Source organism: Podarcis tiliguerta (genome assembly GCF_965153285.1).
Source record: "Podarcis tiliguerta genome assembly, chromosome: 8".
Taxonomy (NCBI): domain Eukaryota; kingdom Metazoa; phylum Chordata; class Lepidosauria; order Squamata; family Lacertidae; genus Podarcis; species Podarcis tiliguerta.
The window spans coordinates 15,676,722-15,703,127 of NC_139541.1; the positions used below are offsets into that span (position 1 = coordinate 15,676,722).

Genomic DNA, 26,406 nt, shown 5'->3' on the forward strand with positions numbered 1-26,406 from the left:
GCACCCCGCACCCCTTTTTAAATGGTTTTTATCAACGCACACTTAAATGCATATATTTGCACAATCAGAAAAAATTAACATATTCAGTCAAAACACCGGCGATGGAAAGAGCACCCTTAACAAAATACAACTCCCAGAAGCTGTGGCTGTGGGAAAGCCAGCAAAGTGAATGCACTGAGTGAGTTTTTTGTTAGTGGCTTGGGCTCCCCAGGCTGTTTCAACACCAGCATGGTTCCCTTAAGAGAGGGGCCTTCATTCAGGTTACTCATAGAAGAATTCTAGAGTTGGAAGATACCCCCAAGGGTCATCTAGTCCAACCCCCTGCAGCTCCTGCTGTCAGAAAGTTCTTCTCAATGTTTAGTCAGAATCTCTCGTTTTCTTGTCAATTGAATCCATAGGCTAAAAACATTTTTGTTTAGGCGAGCCTCTCCAGACACATAGAATGTTGACAGGTGTTCTAATCGATTTTCATTATTTTCTGAATGTTTTAAGTAGGCTAAAGTTTGCATTAAAATGCACATATTTAGTGAAAATAACCCACACTGATGCATTAATTTGGGGGAAATCACTTTGCAAAAAAATGTACAGTTGTACCTTGGATCTCAAACACCTTGGTACTTGGACATTTTGGCTCCCGAATGCTGCAAACCCAGGAGTGAGTATTCCGGTTTGTGAAAGTTCTTTGGAACCCGAATGTCCAACGGGGCTTCCGGGGCTTCCTATTGGCTGCAGGAGCTTCCTGCAGCCAATCAGAAGCAATACTTTGGTTTCTGAACATTTTGGAAGTCGAACAAACTTCTGGAATGGATGCAGTTCGACTTCCAAGGTACGACTGTACATTAGGTGAAATTGCACACAAAAATGTTTTTTTAAGGAGAAATTCACACTAAAATGTTGATGGCGTTTCTTGAGGATTTTTTTAAAAAAGCAAATTGCTGCAGAAATGTGAACTGAATTGATTGGAAAAATTGTAAGTTGAGAGAACCAAAACAGACAGATACATCCCTGGTTAAGATGTAACCCTATGATCAGTGGAACTGATGAAAGGCAGGATATTAACCAAGGAAACAAGCAAAGGAATATATTACTGATTTTTTTTTTTTTGAGGGAAAACAAATACCAAAATATAATGACATTTAAAACATTTTTCTCTACTTATTGCAAGGGTGAGACTTTTATTTCTAAAAAAAAAATATCATTTATAAAATTTAAAAAGTTTTATTTCCAGTGTTCACTTACAAAAACAACTTTTTAAATGAGACGTAGTAAAAATTGTGTCATTTAAGCAATTGTAGAGGGCATTCCTACCCTGTAAATGTTTAAATACAGCAGTAGTAGTCAAAGCCGCAGCTGGCTTGCTGCAGGAAATCTGAAGAGCCTCTGTTCAAATCCCCACAGAGTTTGATAGTATTCATAGAAGACACATCTCTTATACTAAAGCAGTAATTCCCAAACTTTGATGTGGAAAAACTGAATTAATCAAATAGAAATCCCAGAGCAGGTGGCTTCAGAGGAGGTTTCCTGCTGCATCTCTGTATGATATACTGCTCTGGGGGAGAGAAAAAAGGCCAGCCTGTGTAGGTAGGTACACCTGCCATGGTGGAATTGCTTTATCCCATCACTGCCACCACAGAGAGGGGCTTACAAGGGGGGCTGCCTGTCGCATCTCTGTATGAGCTGCTGCTCTGAGTCTGCCTCTTTTTCAACCAGACTCCTGAAGAAAGGGAGGGAACACGGGCTCCACTGAGAGTGGACAGTGGTTGCTGTTACGTACTCTAAAAACAGCCAATGATGGGAGATGTACTCCCAACAATGGGAGAGGGCACAGGTCCCCCCCCCCCCCAGCTCTAGGCAATGAAATTCAGGTCGCATGCACACCACATTTCTTATGCACAATTCCTAGTGGTTCAGCAATAAAACTGCAGCACATTTGCAAAGCTGGTATGGTTTCAGATTGGATTGGGGGCCACATGTTGAGATTCCTGCCTTGCAAAGCATTGGGCTACGTGACTCTTGGAATCCCTTCCAACTCTATGATTCCATGGCTTCTCCTCAAAAATCCTGGGTACTGCCATTTGTTAAAGGTGCTGGGAATTGTAGTTCTGATATGTAACCTAGCATTCCCAGGTTTTTAGAGGGACCGTGTGCTGTGTAAATCATAGAGTTGCAGAGCTAGAGGGGACTCTGAGGGTCATCTAGTACAACCCCTGCAATGTAGGAATGTATGGTGTGGCTGCGATTTGCGTCCATGCAGTCCTATGCCACATTTTATGGGAAAATCAGTAGGAACACAAAAGAGACTTCGAAAGCCACTATTTTTTTTAAGCCTAGTTTAAAAGAAACTCTTAACAAGAAAAAGTGGAAAACTCATGTAACAGCACCACCTTGTGGCAGAATCTAGTCATCTTTCCTCTTTTTGCCATTCTGCTTCAATGCTAGGAACTGGCTTTGACATCCACCACCCTGCAAAGATAAGAAAATCCCCTAGGCTAGCACCTCAATGCAGCATTGAGCTAGGCTCACCTAAGGACACTGAAATTATCAGGCGTAGGAAAGCTTTCCTCCTCCCTGGATCAGGCTGCAATCCAGCTTTCACGGGAGGAAACAAGGTTTTTGGGACGGCTGGTGTTTTAATACTCTGCAGGAGGACTTGCTCAGTGCAAAGTGAGATCTCAGGTTGTGCAAAAGTTCATGAATTTGCTCAGTGCAAAGTGAGATCTCAGGTTGTGCAGAAGTTCATGAATTTGCATATCGGCTCCCTTTGCATGAATTATTCAGAAGAGGAGTTGTGGGTATGTTTGTATACCAGCACAGTGCGTGTGTATTTGTGCACGTGTGCGCACGCGCGCGCGCACACACACACTATCTTTTATATATTTATATCTATATATGGAGAGATGCACCGTGGAGCCATTTACCAGGAGCCAAAACCTACAAATTTCCAAAGGGCTATTTAAACAAAGATTTCCACTGTTGGATGTTTTAGGGCATTTGTGAGAGGCAGATCATTTACAAGACCCCCCTCCTTTTCCTCTAGAGGAGAGGGGAAAGTGAGGCACACAGCAGTGAAGAGACTTGAGCATGGCAGAAGAAAGAGCCAGGAGGACATCTCGGCTCTTAAAGCCACCACTCATAAGCTCACAGGTCCCAATCGTTAACTGATGGAACTCACAGCTGCAAGAGGTGGGAATAGGCATCAGCACAGACAGCTTTAAAAATCCCAAACAAAGCAGGATTAGACAAATCCCATAGAGTAGAATGTGTCGATCAAGGGCTATGAGCCATGATGTCTAAATGGATCTCTGTGCACGGTGGCAGTGTAGCACATTAGGGACATACCTGAAGGGCCTGTCATCCTGCTTTTAAGTTTGCGGGCCAATGGTGAAATAAGGCCAGCTGTTGTCAGAAGCAGCAGGTTATCAGACAGGCCTTGGTCTGCAGATCTTTCTTTAAAAAATAAAATAAAAATACAGTCTCATTAACAGCCAGTGGAACTCCCTGCCACCAGACAGAAGAATTTTCCTGAAGACAGCTGCCCGATATCCTGAATGCCAAGACAGGCAAAGGGCGAGGGGGAGGTGGTGAAGGCAGCACTACCGGGGCATCATCCAAGCAGTGCCTCGTAGTCCACATACCATGCTATCTGGCCAGAGCTGGGGCTGACTCCGGAGACAGGCCATTTCTTGGGTTCATGCCCCACCCTGCTGACTACCGTCACAATGTCATGCTTGCCCTTCCCCATCACTAGCACCGACACCCGCTTGGCCTTGTTGATGAGCGGCAAGGTGAGGGTCATGCGCTGGTGCGGCTTGACGGGGCTCTCGGTGAACACCACGCCCTGGCTCCCCTCGAGGCCCACGGGCGAGTGCGGGAAGAGCGAGGCCGTGTGCCCGTCGGCACCCACCCCCAGCAGCACCAGGTCGAAGCTGGAGTTGGTCACCAGGGCAGCGATCTCGTTGGCATAGAGCTCGGGGCCCTTGTCCTCTTCCACGCAGAGCCTCCGGTTGAGGTGCACCGGCATGGGGTGGATGTTGAAGTAGGGGACTCGGACGTGGCGGAGCAGCTGCTCATGCAGGGTGCCGAAATTGGACTCCAGGTCAGTAAGAGGGACGCAGCGCTCATCCACCAGCCACAGGTGGGTCTGCCTCCATGGGAAACCGTAGTGACGCGTAGCCAGCTGCCGGAACAAAGCCAGGGGGCTCGAACCTCCCGAGAGCGCCATGTGGAACTCCCCGGACCTCCGGACGGCACTTGCCGCCGTCGCTTCGATGTCCGATGCCAGCCGGTTGATCAGTTCCTCCGACCAAGCGGTGATCAGCTGGCTTTGCCGAAACCTGGACTGGATCGTCTTGTACTTGTCCGGGGTTTGTTCGTCCCTCGCGTCCATCAGTTCAATGGTCTCTTTCGCCACGAAGGACACTTCCCTGCCCACCATCTCAAAATCCAGGAGCTGCTCGTTCTCCCGCCCCCCTGGGTACAAACGCGGGACCTGGCTAGACAACCCGTCCAGCAGTGGCGTCCAAAACGCCCAGGATGCCAGCAGGTTCTCCACAGTGATGAAGGACTCTTTCTTGCCAGAGTAGATCCTGGAGATCAGGACCGAGTAGGCGTCCCTCTCTGCTACGGGGACGTAGGCATAGTAATCAGAGAGGGGCTGTCCGAAGATGTGCAGCTGGGGGCGGTCGCGGACTTCCTTCCAGCCGCTGTCCGGCATGGTGGGCTTGAAGAGGTTGCGGCTGACCAGGATGGCGGGCGAGTTCAGCTCTCCCTGCCCGATGTGGAAGATGATCTGCCTGGGTTTGCACTGGCTGCTCTCGGGGTCCCACATCGTTTCGTTCTGGGTGCAGTAGGCCCGGTTCTTGAAGAGGATGCGTACATAGCTGATCCGTTCATCCAGGACTTTCCCGGAGGCGAGGATGAAAGGGACCCCTTCCCAGCGGAGGCTGTCCAGGTGAACCAGCACACCTGAAGCAAAAGATGCAGAAGTGTTGTTATTATTGATACGTCGCAACTGTCTTGGTTGTGAGTCCTGGAAGACCTGCTCCCTGACTCAGTGGGCTTTCCCCAACTCAGCGGTCTGCAACCTTTAAGACAAAAAGAGCCACTTGGACCCGTTTCCGAAGGAAAAAAAACTGGGAGCCGCAAAACTCGTCATTATAAAAATAACTTTTTTGTCACTTTTTTAATTATTTCTTTGTTTGACCCCTCAGAATTACTCCTCCTCATAGAAATAAACGTTAAATTAACAAGTTACCTTTTTGTGTGTGTGTGTTCTTCACTCCCCTTCAAAACAGTGACCAGCGTACATGCCCCCTTTCAATGCAGTGACCAGCGTACATAACCCTTACAGTGTAGGGGGCCGGCGGGCGGGAAGGTCACGTCGGAACGGTGCGTGACTAACGCACGCACCACCCCCATGCGACGTCACAGCCAGTACAGCACCCGCCACAGTGGGGAGTGTCGGGGCACAAAATGCGCCTCCTCCCCTCGCTAGTATCCGCCCCGGAGCCGCGGCAAAGGTGTAAAAGAGCCACATGCGGCTCCGGAGCCGCAGGTTGCAGACCCCTGCCCCAACTGGCCTGACTGACTCCAGCTACAAAAGCTGAGGCTGCTGAACAGACTCTTGGACTGGCATATAGTTTAGGCCCAGGGGCTTTCGTTAGGGGGTGGGGTTGTTGCTGTTCATTGATTTTTTGGGTATCTTTTATTTTAGATACCAAAATTACTGGGGGGATCAAGAAGGGCTCGTGCACCTTTAACAGGGAATTCCACAAAGTGCCGCCTAACAGGCAAGCAGCTATTAAAAGTGCCAGAGCCCCGTCCTCTTTTGCACCTGGGGAAGTTGTTTTTCGACTTTTGCACTTGGCCACGCTTACCCCCACTGGACTTACCTGCGAAGGTTGGAGTCCTGCTGAAGTAGTCCTGCCCCTTCTGAAGCTCCTCCCTCACGTGGCTGTTGTATGCCACGTACTGGCCAATGACGGCGCTGGATATCTCTGGGCTCTGGAGCGACGTGAAAGCCTGCAACTTGCTCCGGATGACGTCTTCGGAGCTGCTGATATTTGCTGGGAGCTCCATGGCAAGGAACATTAAGATCTCAGTGAGGTGGTTCTGGTGGATGTCGCGGATGACCCCGTATTTTTCGTAGAAGCCAGTGCGATCTGAGAACCGGGGATGGGAACAACAACAACAACACATAAATGACGCCCAAATAGCAAGAGAAGCTTGGCAACCCACTGGTTTATTTATGGGAAGGGCTGTAGCTCAGTGGCAGAACTTCTCCTTTGCATGCAGAAGGTCCCAGGTTCAATCCCTGGTATCTCCAGGTAGTTCAACCCCTTGCAATGCAGGAATCTCAACTCAATGGGCCCTCCTTGGATACAATGATGCCTCGGATTATATTACTCTGTGTAGACCAGGCTTCCTCAATCTCAGCCCTCCAATGTTGTTGGCCTACAACTCCCATGATCCCTAGCTAGCAGGACCAGTGGTCAGGGATGATGGGAATTGTAGTCTCAAAAAACATCTGAGAGCCGAGGTTGAGGAAGCCTGGTGTAGACAATACTGAGCTAGATGGATCTATGACTTCAAAAATCTTTACCCCAGTGGGTATCTGTCTCGGATTCGAACTGATTTTATTACATGTTGCTGTTTTAAACTGTTTTTGTATTTATAATTGCTTTGCTAATTGTTTTTAGATATACAATTGTTGTTAACTCTTTTCATACAAGCGACTGATGTACACATGCTGTTATATTTTAAATTGCATTGAGATGCCACAATGGAAGCGATTCATAAATGAGATTTATAATAACAACACCAACAGTTTGTAGAACTATAGAAATTATTGGACCCATTAATCATGCCCATTAATGTCAATGGGCCTACTCAGAGTAGGACTAACATTGGAGACAATCCATTGATTCCAAAATTGAATCCAAAATTCAACTAAGTTTTGGTCAGAGGAGGCCCACTCAAATCAACAAACATGACTTAGTTAGGCCCACTAATTTCAGTGTGTCTTCTCTGAGTAAAACTTACTACTTGAATACCTTCCAATATTCCTATGCTGCCCAACAATTAAAGTTTCCTGTGCAGCTAAGAATAGAGATTTTTTTTAAAATGAATTAAATGCAAAATCTTTTAATCTAGAATTTAGGAGATTCGCTGCCTCTTAACATGGCTATCATGACTATATTATTATTATTATTATTATTACCCAGTGAGCTTCATGGTTGTGTAGGGATTCAAACCCTATCCTTCCATGTCTTAGTCCAACATTCAACCCCCTACACTATGTTCACAAACCCATCCCCCATGAATTTATCCAATCCCTTTTTAGAAAAACTCTGTCATAAATGTGTTACTATAACAGTGGCTGTGCACATGCCATACATTCAAAGCAAACACCCCTCAAAATAATCCTGGGAACTATAGATTGTTAAGGGTGTTGGGAATTGTAGCTCACTGAGGACTTAACTACAGTTCCCAGGATTCTCTTGAGGGGGGGGGGCGTTCTTGAAATATATGTTTTTTATGCAGCCAAAATTTCCTTACTCCAGCTAAGAACCTAAGAAGTTTTAAGCTTCTGCTGTGCAAGTTTGCAAAACACAGGCAAGAGCCCTGTTCACCCGTGGGCTGCTACTGAGCTCCTCAGGAGGAAGAGCCAAGCAGAAATGAAACGGAACAAAAATAAATTGAAATAAAATAAAAATGTCAGACTGGCTGGAAGGAGCGAGAGGTCCTGCTCAGCCTCATACTGCAGTGCCCTTGAGAGGTTACAGAAAAGGGTTAGCGGCAGGCCTTCCTTTCAACAGCCCTGGCTGGCTCATATCTTAGGCTGCACACATGCACCATCCCTTTAAAGCATCCCTTTAAAACACTACTCCTCCAAAGAATTCTGGGAACTGCAGTTTACCCATTACAGAGCTACAATTCCCAGCATTTTTAAACTACGGTCCCAGGACTCAGTGTGTGGTTGTGCTTCAAATGTAGGAAGTAGGAGCCATTCAACTTTACGCAGAGTAAATCCATTGATGTTAACAGACATAGCTGTTCATTTCAATGAGTCTACTCTGATTAAAACTGAGTGGGGAACCAGCCATGGTGTGTATACAACAACACCTGGAGATCAGGTGTGATGCATATGTTGTGTGTGTGTGTGTGATGCATATATTGGTGGGGGGAAGAAGTGGGAGGAAAGAAAGGCAATTTAGCTCTAGGAGAACCCCCTCCCTCCTTTCTCCTTGATGCTCAGATGCAGAGGATCTCTCTGCAGATGACAGTGCGACTCTCTACCCTCTTAAAAACTTTGGAACCGAGAACACCCCATCTCCATTCATTAACGTAATCAATGCTGCACACACATTTTGGCACAGGACCTGGGCAATGCAGGCATCACTTGAGCATTTGGGATGCGGGTGGGGGCTGGTGGCAGTGGGCTGTCAGCAAATGAAAGATCACCCGTTGGAAGTCTTGCAAGGGGGAGTGAAATAAGGAGACAGCCTGATGGCATTGGGTTAAAGCCAATGCTAGACCTACTCAAGAGTAGACCCACTGAAATCAACTGCCACGGCTCGCTCAGGTCTGTTCATACTGAGTAGGTCTCAGCCGGCGACTATTCCCTTTTTTTCTCAACCAGGATGCAGGGAGCAAACGGGAGCTTGCCAAACCACAACAACTTTAAAAAGAAAAGAAAAATCACTCAACTATTTTTTTTTTTTAATAAGGCAATGGCTAACTGGCACGGCACCCCCGCTGCAGGGAGCGAAGGGTGGCCAAGCGGCTGTCCCCAGAACGGAGGCAGGCGGCAGGTGCAACCGGCGCTGCGGAAGTAATGCAGCAGCCACTGCAGGGAAATTGAGCACAGCTGTGTCCTTGAGTTCATGGGGACGTGAGGCCTGGCTTGTCCTGACGGAGCTGAGAATGGGGTCGCAAGGAACAGGACCACAGCCAGCTTCCAGGGTGGGGGAAGCCCTGCAGCCTTCCCCACTCCTCAATAATACTAGAATGGAAGGTGGGGAGGGGGCTTCATTCAATGAGGATTGATTTGCAGCCCAGGGAAAACCGCATTATACCGACTCAGGCGACTTGTGCATTGGGTATGAACACAATTATTATTATTATTTATTATCAGCACCACCCATGTATTAATTTCCCCCTAAGCCCCCACCGTCTCAAGGCAATTCACATGTGAGAGCAGTTTTCCATAGTGGTTAGAGCGCTGCACTAGGACCTGGGACACGAGGGTTCGAATCCTGCAATGAAACTCACTAGGTGACCTTGGGCCCCTCACAGTCTCTCAGACTAGCCTACCTCACAGGGTTGCTGTGGGGATGAAGCGATGAAGCCACTGTCTTGAGGTGATGTACATATCAGGTAATTCAAAATACAGTGGTACTTCTTTTGTGTCTGTGAGTATCTTGTGCTTTATTATTGGCCTTCCCCGCCCCGCCCCCCCCCCCGATAAACTTAGAAATTTCCTTCTGCCATCTTTTGAGGCAATCATCTTTCACCATTACTGGGACTGACTGGAAAAGAAATAGCATTTTTGGCAAAACATTCATTTTTACCGCTGCTATTTTTCCTAGCAAGGAGAGATTCATTCTGCTCCATATTTCTAAATTCTTTTTATCTCAAACCACACTTTTTCATAATTATCTTTGTAGATATTTTTGTTTCTTGATGTTAACCATATCCCTAAATATTTGCCTCAAAAGATGGCAGAAGGAAATTTCTAAGTTTATCCGGGGGGGGGGGGGGGGGGGCAAAAGGCCAAGAATAAAGCACAAGATACTCACAGACACAAAAGAAAGACGCAGTTTAGCTCTCCTAGACCTTAAATTCTACTACGAGGCTGCATGTTTGGTTTGGATTAGGGACTGGATAAAACTGGAAAAGCAAGAAGAAGCATTGGATTTGGAAGGGGGAAATGATGAAGATGATATGATAATCTGTTATATTGAAATTATTAATATATATATATATATTTAAGAAGACACATTCCAGATCTGCAAAGGCTCCCCTTTCCCATGGCCATACAGTATCTGCATCAGATATTTAAAGCACCAAAGCATCCTGGCAACTGTAAGGTTTTGGTTTTTTAAGGGTGCTGGGAACTGTAGCTCTGTGAGGAGTCTCTTAACAACTCCTAGAATCTTGAACAAATTGCAGTTCACAGGATTCTTTGGGAGAAGCCACGAAAAGTGGTATAAAAGTGTCTCCACACAACACATTTAAAGTACACGACTTCTGCCAAAGGATTCTGGGAACTTTAGTTTGTTGAAGGTGTTGGGAACTATAGCTTTGTCATGGGCAAACATATAGTTCCCAGGATTCAGAGAGGGGCCTGTTTTATTCAAATGTGTGAATGTAACCTCTGGCTCTCGAGCTACCCCTCCAGCGGACTTCAAATCAAGACTCACGTACTCTTCACATCCACTGTCTCCTTCAGGACAATTTCCACCCTTTCAATGTGATGCCGGTTCCAGATTGGATCCAAATGGTGTCGGTTCTGGTCTCGGAATGGTAAGATGTGAGCCACAGCCTTTGGGGAGGAAATAATTGAGATGAAAGGGAAGGAAGGGCAGGGGAAGACAGAAGAGATTTTTTTTAAAAAAATCAAAAGCAGAGGGATAAATGTTTAATTGCTTCTGGGGACGTGGCACAGAATATAAATAAATTACTGCGACAACTATAGAGACGACGGGAAATTCCACACCGAGAGCCAATGTGGTTTAGTAGTTAAGAGCGTCAGACTGGGACCTGGAAGGCCAGCGTTCAAATCCTCACACTTGGCCACAAAGCTCACTGGGTGTGATCTTGGGCCAGTCACTGCCTCTCAGCCTACCTCACAGGGTTAGTGTAAGGACTAAATGAGGAGCAGAGAGAGAGCCACGTACGTCACCTTGAGCTCCTTGGAGGAAAAGGTGAGATATAAACGCAAAGAATAAAATGAACGGATAATAATTTCAAATAATAGTTTAAACTATGCGCTGCATGAAGAAAGTTCTTTCTTTCGTTTGTCTTGAATATCCCAAAATTCACCTTCACTGGATGGCCCCAAATTATAGGACGATGAGAGAGAGGAGGAGAAAAACCTCTCTCTCCATTTTCTCTGCACCAGGCATTGTTTTATGAATTTTACATTCTTATAAACCTCCACTGTGTCCTTAACAATTTTTCTAAGCTAAAAATACCCAAACGTATTTCCTCATACGTGTGTGTGTGTTGCCCCTTAATATCTGATTCAGCATGGAGTGGGGTCCTGATATTTTAGTCAACCAACAAAAAACAAGTTAACATTTTAATGCACTGTTGCCCTCCCATAGCCAAACATTGGTTGAACTGAAATATTTTATTTTTGGAGGTGGAGAGGTACTGACCCCCCAAAAAACACCCCAAATTAATTCAAAGCTGTATTTAGATTTTATTTTTACTTTGGTGGGAGGAATGCTGGTAGAGATTTTAAGTCACGACCCTTCCAATATTATATAACTTTTGTTGTTGTTTAGGTAAATATAACTTTACCTAACATTTAATTCGGATTTTGAGGGGGAGAGGAAATCAAGGTGCTGGAATTTAGTAGGGGGGGAAGAGAGAAAATTGGCTAACGGACAAAACTCTGAAGGTTTCATCTGAAAAAGCCTTTACCTGCAAAAAATAAATAAAAATGTACACACACCACACACTTTTGAATTCCCTGTGGACTCAAAAGTGGCTGAATCAGACAGATGCTGTGAAGATCTAACCCCCTGCCTCCCCAGGGGGGTTGGAGTTGCTGAGGTAAATATTCACATTACCAATGCAATATGGCTGTGGTTGGAGGGTTTCTTTTTAAGCAGGGGGATATCTCTTTCTTGAAAACCGAAAGGGCCTTTCAAAATGGACACCTCAAGGCCCTTCTCAGACATCCAGGGTGCATTTCTTCCTCAATTGATGGAGGCCTTGGCTCCATAGATGCTGTTGGAAACAGTCCTGGCTTCCCTCAGGGAATCATAGGAATTGTAGTATTTAAGGTGCTGAAAGGAGGACCCCCCCCCCCCACCATTCCCCTCACAGAACTAAAATTCTCAGTTTCCTGGGAAGAAGGACTGGTTGTTAAACCATTCTGGGAAGTGTAGCTACGTGACGTGGGGAAAGAGGGCTCCTCTCAGCACCCTTTAACAAGCCACAGTTCCCAGGATTCTTTGTGGGGAAGCCATGACAGTTTAAAGTGGCATAATAGTGCTTTAAATGCATGGTGTGGATGAGGCCTCGAAAAAAGGCAGTCAATCTGTGTTGGGACTATACCAGTTCAGACTGCAAATGGAGGGCTACATGAAAAAAATGCTCCCACGTGCTGGTCACCGCCGTGTAACAATCGCACACCCCCTTTTTGGGAAAGGAAAAATCGGCACAAAAGATGCGACCGCTATGAGGCAAAATGCTGTATGTTTGCCTGTAAAGTCCCCACCTGCAGTCCAGTCCAGACACAGACGGACTACTTCTGTGAGGATTATTCATTCAGACGTACATTCAATTTATGGGAATGCCTGCGGCCTGAAACCCCAGGGAGCCACTGCTAGGTAGGCTTATGGTTTGGATAGCTGGCTAGGAGAACAAAAGAAAAGGCCTGTGTGGTATTATCTGTTTGTGTGGAACATGGTTGACACGTGAAAGGTTAAGATACACCTTAATGATTTTTGTGTGAAACTTGGGCTGCATACACACAAGACATTTAAATCAAATTCCACCCCCTCAAAGAATTATGGGAACTGTAGTTTACCTCTCACAGAACTACAATTCCCAGAACCCTTAACAGACAGTTCCCAAGATTCTTTGTGCGGGGTGTGTTTTTGTGTGTGTGTGTGTGTGTGTGTGTGTGTGTGTGTGATACTTTTTTGATATATGGTATGAACGCAGCCTCAGAATAAGGCTATGTCCTTGCAGGGGAAAAATATATAAATAAAATTTATAATTGGGAATAAAATTAGAAAAATGCTGATACCACGCTTCAAATTTTGGGGTTTAACTGCATTAATACTAGCCTGCGTGACAATAACAAATACCTGATTACCACTATCCGGAATCTACTTCCTGATCCAAGGAATAAAAAACCCTCATCCTTCACTGGCGCCACAGTGAAATATCCCCCCCCCCCCACCGCCCATTTTGTTACTGCCTTGGAGCTAAAGACTTTGCCCCCTTGTAAAGCTGCCTGATCAAAAAACAAACAAGCAAACGTAAAGGAGAATTGTGCGTGCTCCACATTCCTTATCAAATTAAAAGCCTCGTTTGGAAAATCTGGCGCTTGGCTGACTCTCCGTTAGCGAGAGTGTGGAGGGCGGTCGGCGGGGGTTGATGACTCAGCGAAATTGAGGTTTCTGACCTTGGTTGGGAAATCAGGTGGATACAGCTTTGCTGGTGTGGCCAGTTTACAGCAGTGGTGGGAGCTAATAAAACAACGGGCCATTATTACTTGGGTGGGGAAACGCCTTCGTCTACAGCAGCAAACTTTTTCAGGCGACCTCCCCCTTGGGGAGTTAAAATAAAAACTAATCTCCAGTGCCCCCTACCTTACTCTATAAAAAACAATATTCAGCATAGCAGTTTGCGCAACCCTCTAAGGAAGATAACGGTGCAATAAAATTCAAAACAGCTACAATTAATTGCGCATTTGCTCAAAACCCAGGTAAAACTATTTCGTTTAATTAATTCAACAAAACGAATGGCACCAGCTTTTCAAAGTCTGAGAGTCATTTACACCTCCAGTGCCTCACTGCTTCCCTTTTGCCTCTTAGAACCCCCCCAGGTAATTCCACCACACACATTGGGAGCGCTGGTCTACAGCTATATTTCATCATGAATGCATAAGAACGTAAGTAGAGCCCTGCTGGGTGAGGCCAGTGTCCCATGCAGTCCAGCATCCTGTTCTCACAGTGGCCAGCCAGGTGCCCCTAGGTGAAGCCCTCAAGCAGGAGCTGAGCACCAGAGCACTTTCCCCACCTGAGATTCCCAGCAACCGGCGTTCTGAAGCATTGCCGCCCCTGGCAGTGGAGGGAGAACATGGCTATGGATAGCCCTATCCTTCAGGAATTTGTTTCATCCAAGTTGGTGGCCATCACTACATCTTACAACATTGAGCCCTGTGGAATCAGGCCAATGACCCATCCAGCTCAGCATCCTATTCCAACCAGATGCCCCCCCCCCCCCAAAGCCCACAAGCAGGAGCTGAGTGTGACAGCACTGGTCATTTCCAACAGCAGGTATTCAGAGGCACAAGTCCAGCATCCTGTTCTCTCGGTGAGCAAACAGTTGCCTATGGGAAGCCCTATCCAGAAGTAGACACACTCCCCATTTGTATTCCTAGCAACTGGCATTCAGGGGCAACCTGTATCCGACAGGGGAGGGTCAGGGTTAGTAGCCGCGGATGCATGGAACTGAAGCCCACCTTAGCCCAGGGGATGGGGAATTTGTGGCTCTCCAGGTGCTGGATTCCAACTCCCATCAGCCCTGACCAGCAAGGCCAAAGGTCAAGGATGATGGGAGTACAATGACATATGGAGGGCACCACATTGGCTACCCCTGCTTTATTGTTTTATTTACAAATCCAGTACTTTTGAGGAATTTGACCACTTTGTGCTATTGCACATGTTGATTCATTCTTGGTTTTTTCCAGGGGGGATGTTGCCAGCCTCTGCTCACCTGCCCCAACCACCCTGGGCATGTTTTCCAGAAGACGAAGTTAAGAATGTCTGTTTTAGAACGTCTACTTTGCAAGTAGAAGGTCTAAGGTTCAACCCCTGGCATCTCCAGGTAAGGCTGAGAATGTGCCCATCTGAAATCCTGGAAAGCTGCTCCCAGTCAGAGTGGCCAATACTGAGCTAGATGGTCTAATTTGGGATAAGGCAGCTTCCTATGTTCCTATACCTTACGGGTAGAGCTGTAGCTCAGTGGTAGGGCATCTGCCTTGCACACAGAAGGTCCAAGGTTCTATTCCAAGTGTTTCCAGGTAGGGCTGGGAGAGAACCCTGTCCAAAACTCTGCTGCCAGTCTGTGTAGGCAATATTGATCTAGGTGGACCAATGGCTTGACTCATGTTTACTTACTATGTTTACCAGCAGCTTCCCATGTTTACCAGGTTATATCCCCTCCAGCTTTCACAAGGAGACTCACCTGTTTGCCAAGGTAGTGGTCCACCCTGTATATCTCCTCTTCCCGGAAGAAAGTCCTTAGCTCATCAGCCAACTCCTGGGCTGACCTGAGATCATGGCCAAAAGGCTTCTCCAGCACCACCCGTAGCCACAGCCCTGGTGGTGGCCTGCAGCTGCTGTTGATGTGGCGGGCAATCTCTGCATAGGCAAACGGCGGCACGGAGAAGTAAAATATCCTGCCCGCTTCTTCCATGCCTTCCTGGCTGAGCGTGGTCATAATCTGCCGGTTTAGGGTGGCGTAGTCCTCTGCTGTCTTGAGCTGGTGGTAATCTGTCAGTTTGATGAACTGGTCCTTCAACACAGCACACCTGTTTGGGGGTACGTCTGAGGGACAGGCCAGCCTCTTCAGCCGTTCAAAGACCAGCCTCCGCCCTCGCTCAGGCTCTGTCTGAGCAGCCCCATGGAATGTGAAGGTATGCCCGTGGCTCACCTCGTCCAGGTACAGCTGGAAGAGTCCTTGCCACAAGTACTTATTGGCAAGGTCTCCTGTGGCACCCAGGAGGACCACAGAGATGTGGCCACGGGACTCTTTGGTCTCAGAAGGGAGGACTCCCCAGAGGAAGATGAAGGCGAAGATGGCTCTGAAAAGCATCTTGGGAAACACAGAGTGCTGGAAGGAAAGTTTTAAAAGCTATGATCATTTCCTTTCATTTACCGAACAGAAATTTGCATGCCACTTGATCATAAAAAACCTCTAAGCGGTTTACATAAAATAAAAGTGATCAGTAAAAATCAGAAGTTAAAACAAGTTTGCTTAATGTCATCCCCGAAATACATACATACAATCAGTTAAAAAATAACTGTCCATGTCCATTCATAGAATCGGAAGGGACCCTGAGGATCCTCTAGTCCAACCCCTGCGATGCAGGGATACGCAGCTGTCCCGTTTGGGGATCAAACCTGCAATCTTGGCATTATCAGCATCACGCTCGAACCAACTGGGCTATCAATATAAAATTAAACTTTAAGGATTGTAGTAGCCAACTCAGTCCTATTCAGAGTAGACTCACTGACATTAATGGACATATGTGATTGTTTCCTTGCATTGATATTCCATGGGGGCATACATGGTTCTCCCCTTCCTCATTTAACACCCCAAACAACCCTGCAAGGTAGTTTAGGCTGAGAAGCAGTGATGAGCTTAAGGTCATCCAGCGAGCTCTACGGTTGATTGGAGGATTTGAACTCTGGTCTCCAAGGTTCTAGTTCCAATACTCTAACCACTACACCACACTGGCTCTGGTTTGAGGAATTTTTTCCAATGTGTTTACTCTGGGTAGGATTAGCTTTGCAAACGACCCTAATAATGTATCATCCTCTTGATATGTTGGGGGGGGGGGGTTAATGCACATTTTCCATTCAGCTCTCAGTAATACCTCAACATGTATTATGGCTTTGTAAGCCGCAATTTTAAGATTTTAAAAACAAATACATCTGTAAATAAAACAAGTTATTACAAAAGCACCCTTATGACCCCAATTCAACCTCATTACAAGGAATCAGATCCCCCTAATCAGGGCACACTGAAATATCCTACAACTTAGGGAAGTGGGGTGAGCTCCTTTACCCTTTTTGGTAGCAGTATATAACAACCCAGGTAAGGTATGGAACGTGGGTGGTGCTGTGGTCTAAACCGCTAAGCCTCTTGGGCTTGCTGATCAGAAGGTTGGTGGTTCGAATCCATGCAATGAGTTGAGCTCCCATTGCTCTGTTCCAGCTTCTGCCAACCTAGCAGTTTGAAAGCACACCAGTGCAAGTAGATAAATAGTTACTGCTGTGACAGGAAGGTAAATGGCGTTTCTGTGTGCTCTGGTTTTTGTCATGGTGTTCCATTGTGCCAGAAGCGGTTTAGTCATGCTGGCCACATGACCCGGAAAGCAGTCTGTGGACAAGCACTGGCTCCCTTGGCCTGAAAGCAAGATGAGCACTGTACCCCATAATCACCTTTGACTGGATTTAACCATCCAGGGGTCCTTTACCTTTTACCTATAACAATCCAGGGCCTGCCAGATGTTATGCACTACAATTCCCATCAGCCCAATAACAGGGGCTAATGGGAGTTCTAGTCCAAAACCTCTGGAGGGCACCAGTTTGGTGAATGCTGGTTTAGGACCAGAAGACCTACAACTAGCTGTGCTCATCCTCCCCTACCTTCTAAACAAATGCCAATCCAATTTATTGCCTTTTGCTGATCTTGCCATATAGACTTACCTAAGCCGTGGAATAAGTCACCTGCAGAGGAACCAGCTTCTTTCTAGTTCTGCTGCCTTTATGTCTTCTAAACTTGTGAGAAAGAATCTGCAAAACCAGTCTGGCTGCCGTGTTCAGCTGTAAGGTAAACAAAAGACTACAGAGATAAGCAACTTTTCCTGGTAAAACTAGACCCCTCCTATTCCGGGCGGGGGGGGGGCGGCGGGAATAGTAATGCATACATTCCTCTCTCCACCCTGTTTTATATTCACCATGGCTAACATCTGTCCCTCTCAGGGTGCATGGGATTGATTGATTGATTGATTGATTGATTAATTAATTAATTACACTGCAATTTGTTTGTACAAAAACAATACCCCCACAGTTTAAAATACCATAGACTGTTTAATTAGCCAAAGACCTAGGAGAAAAGGAATGCTTTTGCCTGGTGCCTAAAGATTTGTAATGAAGGTGTCAGGGGAGACTCCTTGGGGAGAGCATTCCACTGCAGAAAAGGCCCGTTCTCGTGTTGCCGCCCCCTGGACCTCTCATGGAGGAGGCACATGAAGATGGGTTTCAGGCGATGCTTGCAGGGTCTGAGCTGGTTTTGTGGTCCTGAGCTGGTTAAGGTACACAAGGGTTTTAAAGAGGCACACAAAAGTGCTTTAAAGAAATAATGTGGGTTCCTTTATAAAGACACAGTTTTTATTATGTAGTTTGTATTCTCATTTTGTATTTTTATGTTGTGAACCTCCCTTTGGTCTTCAGGTGAATGGCAGTACACAAATAAAATATACCATGTAAAGGTATAGATCTCAGTGGGGAGAAGATGGCAGCCCTAAACCCAGCCTTGTAAATAGCTCTGTACAAGGTTCTAGTCCACAGTACACCTAAGCTAGTCCCTTGCAGCTTGAGAGAGTCAACTCTCAAAAAGCTTCCCTGACTGGTTACCCAAAGCCAATTCTTACTTGCCAGAGAGAAGAGTAGTGATTTGAACCACACTTGAGCCTGTGGTGTCAAATTAATATCTACAAATGTGCAAAGTACGCCCTGATAAGTGTGTGTGTGCGTGCAAGCACAAGAGCATTTTTCTTTTGCTGACGAGACCACAATACCAGAGATGGAAACGTTCATCTCCTTGGATTCAGCAGCTTGAAATGCTTCTAACACATTCCTCCTCCCACCAGAAAACTCCCTAGTTACACAACACCCATCCAATTGCACAAAATTCACCTAGCTGTTCCAACAATATTTCTTTATCTGTGCCCAGCTGTCATGCAAATAAACCCAGACTATTTGAGGGGAGGGGAAGCTGATAATTTGCTTAACCGCTTCCACATCAGATTGATCAAACAAGGAAGTGTGTGAGTAGCACTGGACTACTGATTTTCAATCATCATGTGAGCAAAACCAACTGGAGCAGCCTTGTGGGTGTATTGCTTGGAATAGTATTCCGTGGAATAAAATCCCAGGGATAGGGAATCTTAGGACCTAATGTGGCTTCCCAAACCTCTCTGCATCACCTTTGAGGTTCTTAACTAGCCCTGCACATTCTAGCTGTATCACCTATGAGGTTCTTAACTAGCCCTGCACATTCTAGCTTTTGCCTGTTATTGAACTGTGGACTCTTACTAGCCTGGATGGAGAGGGGTGTTTGTGTGTTTGCATGACTGGGATGTACCATTCTGCACAAAGGTGGTGCCCATGGGAGGCCTTGAGCCCAGCAAGGCTTTCCCTGGCACTCAAGTAAGACCTCAACCCACTGAAACAAATATAGAATGTCTGGAGTCTCCTCCATGTTCACAGCAGTTTATCATTACTGCCCAAGAAGAGTCTGATTGCTGGATAGGACAAAGGCCCATCAAGTCCACCATCCTGTTCTCTCAGCAGTCAAACAGATGCCCCAAGTGCGAATCCTGCAAGCAGAACCTCAGTGTCACAGAAACTCTCCCAACTTGCGATTCCCAGAATCTTGGTACTCGGACTATAGAAGTAGGAGAAAGTCACCATAGTTAATAGTCTTAACCCCCATGAATTGGTCCAATTGCCTTTTTTAAGCTAGCCGAGAAAAATAGGGTGACTAAGAGCGTAAGAAGAGCCCTCCTGGATCAGACTAGAGGCTTGTCTTGTCCAGAATCCTGCTCTCCCAGTAGCCAACCGGAGGCCCCAATGGGAAGCCTGCAAGCAGGACCTGAGCGCAACAACACTCTCCCCACTTGCAATTCGCAGCAACCGTGGTTTAACAACCAACCCCTCTTCCTAGGGAACTCTGGGAACTGTAGCTCAGCAAGGGGAAGAGGAGTCTCTAATCCACCCTTTGCAAACTACAGTTCCCAGGATTCTTTGGGAGAAGCCAGTGACTGTTTAAAATGGTATGATACTGCTTTGAATGTATGGTGTGACATTTGATAGTAATCAGAATACAGAATAGGACTAAGGAACATTTTCCAAACCAAGGGTGTCATTCTCTCATGGGGCAGCTTCTGAAGGTCACACCTGGGTGAAGGATGCAAACTTGGGCAGAATGATGGATGTGACCCTCAGTTTCTCTTTTTTGCAAACTATAGTTCATTTCTACACATTTCCTTATGCCTTATGAGTTTGCAATTTTTAAAAAAAAAAGATGAAAAATGGGCAGGTTTTTTTTTTGTAAATTTCCCCTAAGGTACACAAGTTCATATGCAATTTCCCCTAATTTTATGCATTTTGGGTATGCTACTTCCACTAATATATTTGTTTATATGTACACTCTCGCCTAGCGGACACATTCATTGGCTGCAGAGGGCTGTTTCAGTTCACTGTAACTGCAAATTAGGTAGGTTCCCATTGAAATGCATCCTGAGTCAAATTCCCCCCCAAGTCCTAATTGCAGTTGTGCAAAAAGTGAGAGGTTTCTACACGCCACACAAAAGGAAAGGCCTCTCCAAACCCTACCTGCAGAGAACCTGGGACCTTCTGCATGCAAAGCAAAAGTTCTAGTACCCAGCATACCAAATTTATATTCTTTTTAATCTAGGCCAGAGGTGAGAATTTGTGGCAATCTGTATGCTGTTGGGACTCCATCTCCCATCAGCCCCAGCCAGCGTAGGCAACAGTCAAGGATTATGGGAGTTGTAGACCAGTTTTTAAAAAAGCAAAAGCAAGAGAGGTAAAGCCACATGTTCCTCAGCCCTGATTCAGGTCACACCAACACCACAGGTTTAAAGCAGTCATATGCCACTTTTAACAGCCATGACTCCCCTTCCCTCAAAGAACCCTGGGAACTGCAGTTTGTTAAAGGTGCTGACCTCCCAGAACTGCAATTGCCAGCACCCTTAAGGAGCTACAGTTCCCAGGATTCTCCGTGACCCTGTAGAATGACCCGGGCAATTCCAGCTCTGTCTTGATTAAATGGCTAGGAGTTTTATTAGAAGCAAAGCCAGGCCGAGGCGAGAAAGCTTCCTGATTTGACCACGGTGCACTTTTTTTTTTTTTTTGCCGTGCTCCACTGCAAGATCAGCTGGTCTGGCGCGGCGGAAGGCCAGATCTGGAGGCGGCTGCCTTGCTTGCCTTTGCAAAGAAACAGTTAAAAATAAACTAAAATCTCGTCTCCTGGGCCTTCCTCCAGCAGGCTCAGAACGAACCTTTTCCTCCCAACGGCGCAACGCAACACTTTCAATTTGCAATGGTGCAACAACCAGGAACCTGTTTAGCGGGCGATGGGGGTGGAAGAGGAGTGGACTTGATTGACAGTTCTGGACCGCTCCCCCCCCTTCCCATTTTGCTGTAGGTCCAATGCTGATCCAGGGCACTCACCTCCCTCCCACTGGCGGCGTGGAGCCCCCAAAAGCGAATTTTGCAGCAAACGTGAAGCGCGCTCTTGATCTGGTTTCCTTGGAAGGGCAAGAAGGCTCCTCCTCTTCCAAATGACAAGCAGGGCTTTTCTGTTTTTTTAATATTTATGGTTCGCGTTGCACAAGCGCAGGCAGTTGTGATGCGGGAGGGAGAGTTTAGATGCCTACTCGGAAGTCAGTCCCGTTAAGTTCAGTGGGGTTTACTCCCAGGAAAATAGGCTTAGGCGTGCAGCCAAAACTGTAACTGGTAACCAAGTGGGGAAGAAGGCGCTTGGAGTTGGGGGGGGGTGGACTCTGCTGCCAAGTAACAGACTGCAACACTCCTCAATACTGTGCACGCATTTGCCTAAGAGAAAGTAGCAATGAACTCAACGGGGCTTACTTCTGAGTAGACATCCGTTGGGCTGCGTTGGTAAGGCTTTTTATAAAGCGTGGGGGAAAGAACTTTTTTTTTTTTAAAAAAAGCGTTTTTTGTTGCAAGGCAGTGTTGAACAATGGTTAGGGGCATTTTTTAATCTTGCTGTTTCTAGACCGCACTTGTGATGTTGTGGCCTTCAACACTGCAATCCCATACACACGTGCAGTGCTTTACTTGAGAGTAAGGACTATATCCAGTGTTGGTGGGTCCATTGGAATGAATAGACATGGTCCATTCATTACAATAGGCCCTGCTCTTTCGAAAACATAAAGCTTCAGAATGCAGAAAACAATATTCCTGTTATTTTTTAAAAAATTATGGCTTGCTTCCTCCAAAGCGTCTTGAAGCGATTTCACAACACAATCTGCAAAAGCAATGCAAAAGCACACCTGCGAAACAGGGCATTAATAATAATAATAATAATAATAATAATAATAATTCATTACCTGCCCTTCATCCAGCAGGTACCAGGACAGATTATGACAATTTAAAATTCAGAATTAAACAACAGATTACGGTCACAGCAATCAAGGTGGCCCCTGAAAACACACGGCTCTGTGGTTAAACGCCCGGATAATAAGCTGTGTTTAATAATAATAATAATAATAATAAAATTTATTTATATCCCGCCCTCCCCAGCTGAAGCTGGGCTCAGAGTGACTAACAACAATAAAAGTAACACATTTTACATAAAGTCACAATCAATTAATTGAAATGCATTCTAAAATCAATTCATTCTAAAATCAATTCAAAATCAAATTAATGGCAATCATTGGGCTACAGTTCTGTGAGGATTACCAAAGGAGGGGGTCAGACTGTGCCTTGGCCAATATAACAATTAAAACAAGTATAGTATTTGTTTAAGGTATTTATATACTGCTTAACTATTAACATTTCTAAGCTTTGGGTGCTGAAAATTACAGAAAGTAAAATCACCCCTACAAAACAATTACATATAGAACTGGACCTACTCAGAATAAGCCCCATTGAAGTTAACAAACATGCCTAACTTAGGCTCATTCATTCTTTTATTTCTTTTGGGGGGGGGGTAGTGAAGGCTTTTCTTTTCTTTTTTAAAAAAATCATACAAACAGAACAGTTTTAACAACAGATGAAAATTAAAAGGCAAAAACAAAAAAAAAACAGGCATGCACAATAAGCACAGTTGCATGTGGGTTAAAATAACGAAGTCCAAGTAAAGAACATTAGTGTTAACTGATGATCAAAGACATTATTATTATTATTATCATCATCATCATTATCATTTCATTTATTAAATTTGTATACCACCCTTCAGCCGAAGATCACAGGGCAGTTTGCAGTGCCATTCATTTCAATGTGTCTACTCTGAGTAAAATAATGGCTGGCTGCAACCCTGGCTGCCACGAAGCATCCACTCTCCATATTGATCTGTGCAGGGTTTAAATCCCTTGCAGCTTTCACAGCTTAATGAGATGGGCTCCTTTCCATCCCAACCTTTCTTCTCTCTCTCTCTCTCTTTCTCTCTTTGGAAAAGACAAGGACATTGCACCTGCAATGTCTACCCTGGCTATTGGAGTGGAGGAGCCAGCCGGCCTGGAACACTCTGCAGCCGGCCGCCAGTTGCTGCAGTGGAGCTGCAATGCTCACACGCGCAGCATGTCCAGAGGACACATACCCGATGAGTTAGGAGCTGCTGCAGTTACAGAAAGCTTGGGGAACTGCAGAGGTAGGTAGGAAGGAGGGGGCGTGGGCAGAGCTCCCCTGGCGCTCTCCGATTCCTGATCCTAAGTGAGGGGGGTTTAAATGCTGCTACAATCTCCCCTGCCCCATCTGGCTTCATTCTGCCTTCCCTCACCCCAGCAAGAAGGCCTTAGATATACAAATCATTGATACCAGCGGGACTGCAAATCAAACTTAATGCATGCCGCCAAATAATTAAGCTGAAAGTCGTCACACTCCATGCACGGATCCGTTTTGGGTTGCGGCAGAGCTTGGAGAGGTTGGTTTGGAAGGTGAATTTTCCTGCATCTCCTAAATATTTCTAAATAATAATAATAAAACTGCTTAGAATAATTATAATGAAATAATGCATCGTAACCACAAACCTCCCTCCGCAACCCCCCTGCATTTGTGGCAGGCCTTGAAATTAGTTATAGGAATCAGAATCGAGCACGGCTGGATCAGGCCAATGGCCCATCTAGTCCAGCATCCCATTCCTACAGTGGCCAGCCAGATGCCCGTGGGGAAATTAGCAAGCAGGGTTTGAGCATGAGCACACCCTCCTGTCCCGTGGCTTCCAGCAGCTTGTATGCAGAATCATTGCTTCTTTCAATCATCAAGGCAGGTCATAGCTATCATGTCTAGTACAGTGGTACCTCGGGTTACAGAAGCTTCAGGTTACAGACTCCGCTAACCCAGAAATAGTACCTCAGGTTAAGAACTTTGCTTCAGGGTGAGAACAGAAATCATGCAGTGGTGGCGCAGCGGCAGCAGGAGGCCCCATTAGCTAAAGTGGTACCTCAGGTTAAGAACAGTTTCAGGTTAAGAACGGACCTCCGGAACGAATTAAGTTTTTAACCCGAGGTACCACTGCGGGTGGCGCTGTGGGTAAAAGCCTCAGCGCCTAGGGCTTGCCGATCGCATGGTCGGCGGTTCGAATCCCCGCGGTGGGGTGCGCTCCCGTTGCTCGGTCCCAGCGCCTGCCAACCTAGCAGTTCGAAAGCACCCCCGGGGGCAAGTAGATAAATAGGGACCGCTTACTAGCGGGAAGGTAAACGCCGTTCCGTGTGCGGCTCTGGCTCGCCAGAGCAGCGATGTCACGCTGGCCACGTGACCCGGAAGTGTCTCCAGACAGCGCTGGCCCCCGGCCTCTTGAGTGAGATGGGCGCACAACCCTAGAGTCTGTCAAGACTGGCCAGTACGGGCAGGGGTACCTTTACCTTTACCACTGTAGTAGCCATAGGTGGGGAATGGCCTTGCTTGCTCCCATGTTTTTAAAGGCCTGGTCCGCAAACAGCAGGTGAAGAGTGTGGGTTTAGCTGGCTTTCCCTCACCCCAAACTCTTTTTATTTTTTACGAACGAAATAATTGGAGGTTTTTTAACCAGTAGAGTCTCATTTGAATGGGTGAAAGTGCTAGCTAGCCAAAGAGGAGAAGGAAGGAAAGAAAGAAAGAAATGTTCATGGGGCACAGGGAGCTGCTGAATACTGAGTAAGGCCATTGGTCTATTTAGCTCAGCATTGTCCTGGCACAAACTGCCAGCAGCTCTCCAGGATTTCAGGTTGAGGGCAATTCCCAGCCACACCTGAAGGCGCTGGAGATTGGATTTGGGGCAGTGGGGCTTTCTGCATGCTAGGCAGCTGCTCTGCCCCATAGCTGTTGGCACTCCTACCGTATCTCTGTTTTACAGCCCCATTTCATCATTTGAATTTTTGTATAATACTGTTCTGAGATTTTTCAAATATTAAGTGGCTTAGAAATGCTTTTAAGTAGATCAATGTGTGTATGAACTACTGCTGACACTTAATTTTATTCTACTCTGTTGACTTTTGGGGCACTGCTTTTAAATACACATTATGTATTTGGGATGTTGCCGTGGGCAAAGCCCTGTGAAAGCAGGAAAGATGGGTTATAGATGTTCCAAATTATTATTTGCTTCTCTGCACGCACAAAAGGTGTCTTTCAGGCGTAAAGGGTGGCTGGGTAGTAATCCTAACTTGCAGTCAAACTGTGATTAATTTGGAGGTGTAGCTAATGTTGATCCTACTCCAAGGAGACCCACTAAAATTGATAGGCTGAAGTTACCCATTTCCATGAACCCATTCTGAGCAGGACTAACTTAGTAGAACTGCTGCATTAATTGACATGGGCAACTCAGCTCCACGAGTTCCAGTGGGCCTACTCTGAGTAGGACTTAGTTGGAGACAATTGTTTGTGTTTTAGATGGGGACCACTAATGTACAGGACCGGGGTTGGTCTAGATGACCACTGAGGTCCCTTCCAACTCTAAAATGATAGGATTCTAAGTTTTGCAGAGTAACACAAGCAGACACGAGTGTCTGCGAGCACACACAACGTTCCCAGGCCCCAAGAACCTTCCTGCGACAACTATCCATCAAAAAGAAGATGTTCAGAATAGCTTTGATGCATTCATTGACTAGCAACACTCTCTGGCTTCCACATTTGCAGAAAACTGATGGAGGCAGAATGCTGCCTCTGACGTGGGGGTGGTTTTTGCCTTTCCATAGGAAGATGCAATCCTGCAAAGTAAGTGATTTAATATATTTAATGTCCTCCCCATTGACACCCCCCCCCTTTTCTTGTCTCCTGTCCCTGCTTAAACAGCTTCTCTGAGCTTCCCTGGATGCTATCCGCGCTAGGACTCCTTCCCAGGTCCTGCCTCCTGAGCAGAAGCTTGTAACTTTTTAACAAGCATCATTCCACTGAGAGGAAGGCAGAGCTGCAGATCACAGGTCCGGGAGAAGGCAGGTAATGTGTGTGTGTGTGAAGCAAGAGTGTTTGATAACCCGACTCTGATGCAGCGTCAATTTATTTGAATTTATTTTTATTTTAAAATTATATTTCTGTAATATGCCCATGCTCTCCAGGAATCGAAACAGTTCCGTTGATTTGCAGAAATGACTCGGTTTCGGGGACCAGCCTTCCTACGCGACTCCCATGGAGAAGATTCCCAGCTGCTCCTTCAACTTTTGATTTGGAGCCGGTTGGAATTATCCTAGGGGATCCATAGAAAGAACAGCTGAATTATATTCCCGTTTCCCTAAAACCA

At 46.1% G+C, this 26,406-nt stretch overlaps 1 protein-coding gene and 2 long non-coding RNA genes across 6 annotated transcripts; 2 read left to right on the forward strand and 1 right to left on the reverse strand.

Moving 5' to 3' along the window:
* Positions 1 to 3,490, forward strand: LOC310683955. Its single transcript, XR_014514583.1, has 2 exons — positions 1 to 2,679; positions 2,724 to 3,490. It is a non-coding gene; the product is annotated as an uncharacterized lncRNA (long non-coding RNA).
* On the reverse strand, positions 1,145 to 21,307 carry H6PD (hexose-6-phosphate dehydrogenase/glucose 1-dehydrogenase). Of its 2 annotated transcripts, XM_083453874.1 has the most exons (6): positions 21,180 to 21,307; positions 17,406 to 17,522; positions 15,157 to 15,804; positions 10,429 to 10,546; positions 5,892 to 6,161; positions 1,145 to 4,965 (listed from the first exon to the last, which is right to left on the reverse strand). In XM_083453874.1, exons 3-6 carry the CDS (start codon positions 15,784 to 15,786, stop codon positions 3,605 to 3,607), a joined length of 2,379 nt encoding a protein of 792 aa, XP_083310000.1. In that variant the 5' UTR covers positions 15,787 to 15,804; positions 17,406 to 17,522; positions 21,180 to 21,307; the 3' UTR covers positions 1,145 to 3,604. The 2 variants fall into 2 exon arrangements, with proteins under 2 accessions (XP_083310000.1, XP_083310001.1); XM_083453875.1 differs by lacking the exon at positions 17,406 to 17,522 and having other exon boundaries at positions 21,180 to 21,290.
* On the forward strand, positions 10,814 to 26,406 carry LOC310683995. 3 transcript variants are annotated; one of them, XR_014514633.1, is made up of 3 exons: positions 10,814 to 10,928; positions 14,660 to 14,796; positions 25,962 to 26,406. It is a non-coding gene; the product is annotated as an uncharacterized lncRNA (long non-coding RNA). The 3 variants fall into 3 exon arrangements; XR_014514634.1 differs by lacking the exon at positions 10,814 to 10,928 and having other exon boundaries at positions 14,420 to 14,796; XR_014514635.1 differs by lacking the exons at positions 10,814 to 10,928; positions 14,660 to 14,796 and adding an exon at positions 21,536 to 21,629.